This window comes from Lolium perenne, chromosome 5 (genome assembly GCF_019359855.2).
Source record: "Lolium perenne isolate Kyuss_39 chromosome 5, Kyuss_2.0, whole genome shotgun sequence".
Taxonomy (NCBI): domain Eukaryota; kingdom Viridiplantae; phylum Streptophyta; class Magnoliopsida; order Poales; family Poaceae; genus Lolium; species Lolium perenne.
Window position 1 is genome coordinate 119,034,613 of NC_067248.2, and position 5,562 is coordinate 119,040,174.

At 53.1% G+C, this 5,562-nt stretch overlaps 1 protein-coding gene across 1 annotated transcript; it reads left to right on the forward strand.

Moving 5' to 3' along the window:
- The first annotated feature begins 2,670 nt into the window (after window positions 1-2,670).
- Window positions 2,671-4,659, forward strand: LOC127299731 (uncharacterized). The gene is made up of 2 exons (XM_051329763.1): window positions 2,671-2,875; window positions 2,983-4,659. Exons 1-2 carry the CDS (start codon window positions 2,764-2,766, stop codon window positions 4,491-4,493), a joined length of 1,623 nt encoding a protein of 540 aa, XP_051185723.1. The 5' UTR covers window positions 2,671-2,763; the 3' UTR covers window positions 4,494-4,659.
- Window positions 4,660-5,562: the final 903 nt, after the last annotated feature.

The window sequence follows — 5,562 nt, forward strand, 5'->3', positions numbered from 1 at the left end:
AAATAAGGAAAAATGATTATCAGATGGAGAGGTAATTGTCAAAAAACTAATAATTTGATCAAGGTCCACTCAGAAGATGTTACATTAAAGCAGGAAAGGCTTACAGGTTTCCCTGAAGGAGAAGCTGTAACTGCAGCAGTCGAAGGAATATCTTTCCCCTTGGAAAGGGACGAAGCTGTCGACATCTGGGCCGTGGGGGCTGCAGCAGGGGCCGAAGCCTCGGAGGCTGCGGGATTCGGCAGGATGGTGCAAGATTTAGTCTTCTTGGACGGAGGCTCGATGAAACCCTCGTCACTACAAAAGTGAAAAATTGGCAAAGTCAAAAGAGGATATGAATTGCAAAGACAAAACACAACCCTGGAAAAAAAGAGCAAGGACTTACAGATCAGAAAGATCATCCTTGTCGGCAAAGCCGCTGGATGGTCTCTTCAAAGGTAGCGCCTCGGCCTTCTCCGTAGCTGCATCAACAAAGGCAGCACGATCAGCGTCGTCGTGATGCATTGACCCCGCTGTATCACTTATGTCATCAGCAGAGAATTGAGGATTGAAGGAAAAAGCTTCGGGATTCATCGGATCGTCATGATCATTTATCGGACTTGCATTTCCTTCAGTATGGGACCCTACAAGGACTGAGGAATCCCTTTTCTCGGAAGAATTATTTGATAGGTCTTGCAAACATTCGGGAGCCATAAGGACCTGTCGAAGTTGAAAAATGAGAATAATGGCAGTTGAAATAATCAAAGGAAACAGGACAATAAGAGCATAAAGGGAAAATTTACCTCGATTGGCAGATGATCAGCGTCAAAATGGCGGTTGAGGAGATATAAGTGGGATTGAATCTTCCTGGCTAAAGAGGGTGAGACGCCGGACCTCGTCAAGCAGTTCTTTTTCGGGTAACTCAGCGATATTTACTCTAGTCTCGTCCCTGGGACCCGAATACAACCACATCGGATGGGCCCTAGACATGATCGGCTGAACTCGACGTTTTAAGAACACGACGGCTACCTCAGTGCCTATCATGGTTTGACCATCGGATCCTTGATCCGAAGGAATCTATCAAATAACTTGTCGACTGTTGATCTCTCATCGGGTGAGAGGATATTTTCCAAGACTTATTGGGCTTGGCCTCTAGAACATCGGAGAATTGGGGAAGCTGGGAGTCGGCTGCTGATGAGTCTCTGATATAAAACCACTTCAGCCTCCATCCTTGCACGGATTCTTTCATTGGGAAGTTGAAGTATTTGACTTCTTTACGAGCAACAAAACCAACTCCACCAATGATGAAGGACCCACCACTGTTGTTGTATCTCTTCACGAAGAAAATCTTCTTCCACAAACCAAAGTGGGGCTCAATGCCCAAAAACGCTTCGCAGAGAGTGATAAAGATGGCAAGGTGAAGGATTGAGTTGGGAGTTAACTGCCATAGTTGAATCTCATAAAATCGAAGGAGATGGTGAAGAAATTTGTGAGCGGGGAGCGAAAGACCTCGGTACAGGAAGGATAAGAACATCACAGTAAAACCGGCAGGAGGATTGGGCCGTGAAATCGCACCTGGAAGAATAACATTCCCCTCGTCAGAGGAAATTATTCTGAGGCTCCGGGCCCTCTTTTCATCCCGCTTCGTGGTGGTAGAAGCTGGCCAATCGCCAGGGGTAGGCCCGGCCGTGGAGCTTGACGGCGCTGGCAGCGCCGGAGCTGAGGGAGGAGCATCTGACGTGCTTCTCCGCGGCGGGTTTGGAGAAGTCTTGGCTGCGGCGCTGCTGCTCGCGGCAATGGTGGCGAGAGTGGGGTTCTTCTTCTTCTTCACCGTGGGATCTGAAGAAGATATGAAAACGGCGGCGGCGCAGTAGCTATGAACGAAAAGGACGAATGAGGAGGAAAAAGACGTGAGGAAGAAGTGTGGAAAGGGGAGAATTTGCCCCGAGAGATTATAAAGTACAAGGAAGCCTGCAGATTGAGCGGGCACGTGTCGTTGTTTCCGATTTATTAAGGAGACTTCTTTTCATCATCAATCGCGGGTGCAAAAATTAGGGTGAAATTGACCGACCAAAAAGTTGCACCCAAAATAGGGTGCAAAAATTGTTCCTTACCGAATTTAACCAAGGAACACAATTCTTCCATAACAACCCCAAGTCATGGCGGCAAAAAAAGTTTCGGCGAATACCATGGCATGTTTTTTGCGAGTTTATTGTTCTCCTTGTTCTTCCACTGCGGTTTACTTCTCTCTTCCAAACCATTTGTACTGTCAAGTCTTCCTCATTAATCAGGGCACGTTTGATTCAAAGGATCTTCAAAAGAATTTTGTAGGGTTGTTATCCTACCTATAGAAAATTTCCCTATAGATGCCATTTGATTTAAAGGATTGAACTCTGAGAAATTCTTTTGAATTGCTTTCCTATATTACAATTTCATAGGATTTCTAGTAAGAGACCTCTTCGAAAATTTTCTATGTGTCTATAAAAACTATGGCATGTACTCAATCATTGTATAAGGGGAAGAATAGTTTTGTATCACATGTGCCATAATTTATTCTCACCCGGTTTCATTGCCCAAAGTGTAGTGTAAAGCATCTGGTCCAAAACCAAACCCATGTTGCAAAGCAATGCCATACGTGCAATCGAAGCTTGGCCCCTACCCTAGTACTACCTGTCCTCGTCCAGAGCATCCACACGCGCGCGCTTGGGATTGTTGTAGCAACACGAAACCATACCGCATCGCGTGCGCGACAGATGGTGCACACACAGTACGAGGACGAGGCAGGCCATGGACCTCGACCTCGCCGTGCAAGAGACCCGGCCGGCCGTCCCCGGCGAGGACTTCGACTTCACCACCACCGAGACCGACGCCGCCTTCCTCGTCCTCGCACACCTCCCCGGTAAGCTAGCACGTCTTCGGCAAACGTTGGCTGCACCGTTCATTACCGGCCGGCTGTTGATGCCAGCACGTACGCGTGGGTTGGTAATTACGTATGCGTGCGTGCAGGGTATGGCAAGGATGAGATCGATGTCCGCGTCGGCGACGGCGGCAGGGAGATCGGCGTCGTGGTGGGCGCGAGGAAGAACTATGGTGGTGGGCTGGCGGTGGAGGCCGCGGCGGCCGGGAGGCGGCTGCGCGTGGCGCACCGGCGGACGGTGGAAGGGTTCCGCCGCACGTTCGACGTGCCGCCCGGCGTCGAGGTGGGCCGGATCACCGTCGGGTTCGAGGAGGACGACGAGCTGCTGGTCGTCATCATGCCCAAGCTGCGGCAGCAGGCGCCGCCCGAGGAGGACGACGGGGAGGCGCGCCTTGACGTCGAGAGCACGGACTGGGAGTATGCTTCGTCGGACGCGACGGAGGTCGACCTCGACGATGCGTCGAGCGTCGAGCTGGAGCAGGAGGACTGGGTCGACGTCGAGTCGTCCGAGTCGGAGCCCGAGTCGCCTCGCGACTTGCCGGTGGAGACGCCGGTGGAGATACAGGAGCCTGAGCCGCCGCGGGACGTGCCGGTGGAGACGCTGGTGGAGGTACAGGGGCCGGATCCCGTGGTCACGGAGGTGGCCGTGGAGACGCCAGTGGAGGTCGAGGAGCCCCCGGTGGTGGACATCGAGTGCGACGTCGTGTTCGAGGTCCCGGTGTACACGGAGCTGCCGGTGGAGACGCCGATAGAAGTGCTCGTGCCTGACCCACCGGCCGACGACGTGACGGACCCGCCGGTCGACATCCCGTGCGACGTCGAGTTCGACCAGCCGTTCGAGGCGCCACCGGCCGCCGTCGAGGAGCCCAAGCCGCCGCCTGTCGCCGAAACACCCGCCGAGGAGCCAGAACCACCGTCGTCACCGCCTGTCGCCGAAACACCCGCCGAGGAGCCAGAACCACCGTCGCCGCCGCCTGTCGCCGAAACGCCCGCCGAGGAGCCAGAACCACCGTCGCCGCCGCCTGTCGCCGAAACGCCCGCCGAGGAGCCAGAGCCACCGCCGCCGCCGCCTGTTGTTGAAACACCCGCGGAGGAGCCAGAGCCACCGACGCCACCGCCTGTGGTTGAAGCACCCGCGGAGGAGCCACCGCCGCCGCCGGTGGAACCACCCGCCGAGGTTCTGGCGCCAGTCGACCCACCACCGGTTGAAGACCCGCCGCGGGTGGAAACACCCGCCGAGGATCCACCGCCGGTCGACCCACCACCGGTAGAGGAGCCACCGCCGGTGGAACCGCTACCTGTGCAGCAGCCACCGCCGGTCGAACCACCGGCAGAGAAACCAGAGCCAAAGCTCGAAGAGAAACCGCTTCCATCGCCGCCTAGTGAGCCCGAGAACAGCAACGACTCAGGTACAGGCAGTGAATCGGACAACGACGCGGGAGGCCGCGGCAATGGCAGGCGACGAGGAGTCGGGAGAGGGCGGCGGAGGGGCAGGCGGCGCGGCAGGTTCCCGCTGGGCATGGCGGTCGCCCCCGCCGTGATCCTGCTCGCGTTCGCGGTGGCCGTGGCCAGGAGGCGGCGGCAGCAGCGCGGGGGGTGACGTCGCTTGGTCGATCCAGCAGAATCTGTGTGCGTGCGTGCGTGCGTGCGTGCCGGAACGATTCTTTAGCTAGCGGCGCGTTACAGTTGTGTAAAATCGAATTTTCGTGTGGTTTTGTTCTCGACACTGAGTTTTTGTGTGATTTGAGCATTCAACCGCTACTTTTCGTTTGCGAAACCGCATTTGATCATTCAAACTGGTTTAACACCCCGTAGATTTTTAGCTCGAAATGAAAATTTGTTGAGTAGGAAGTGTCCGAGGACAACATAACAAGGAGGTGCCTCTCCAATACAAAGCCCTTCAAACTTCGAAAGTACAACCAAAATATCGGGAAAATTACATCAAGTATTCAAGCGTCCTATATCTCGAAGCAGTCCCATTCAGTTTCATCTCCTGCAATTTGAGTTTTTTTTTTTTTGAATAACAACAGGAGAGCTGTTGTGTTCATTTCATTAGAAGGAGATTGAAGTTACAGAAAAGAAGGCCTGAAGATGACACTTCTGTAAAAAGAAAAGGCACATTATTTTGTCCAAACTTCCCTGCATAAGATAGAAGACGTATACATAAATTTGCTAATCGTGCATATTATTTTATAAAAAATCCACACAAGCTGCACGCAAAATCAGTGAGAACTTAAAATCCATGAACACACTGTTGCCAAAAACACTCCTCGTAAAGGAGTCCAATGTGTGTCCGATGATGCATCCAGTGGTTATAGTTGTTGTGTGAAGAGTGCTGCTATGCGTACGATATATTCTATCCGATTTGCATACGACGTTGCATATGGGCCTTGGATGTATTAGGCCAAATCCAAAAAGTCGGGTGGATTTGTCGTGTGCACAACATTTCCGTAATATGAAGGGTTTTTTTTTTTTGCGAGAAAACCCTGTTCATATTAAACCGCGGTTCTTACAGAACAGTCCAGAAACCAAAAAGAAATTACAAATTGGTCCTTCTGAACCCCAGCAACGGAGACGGAAACGAGAACGTCGCGCCGGCGCGCCGCCGCACGAACTCCCCAAAGCCTTGGATCGGGAGACACCCCAGTGCGGACGGGAAGTCGACGCCA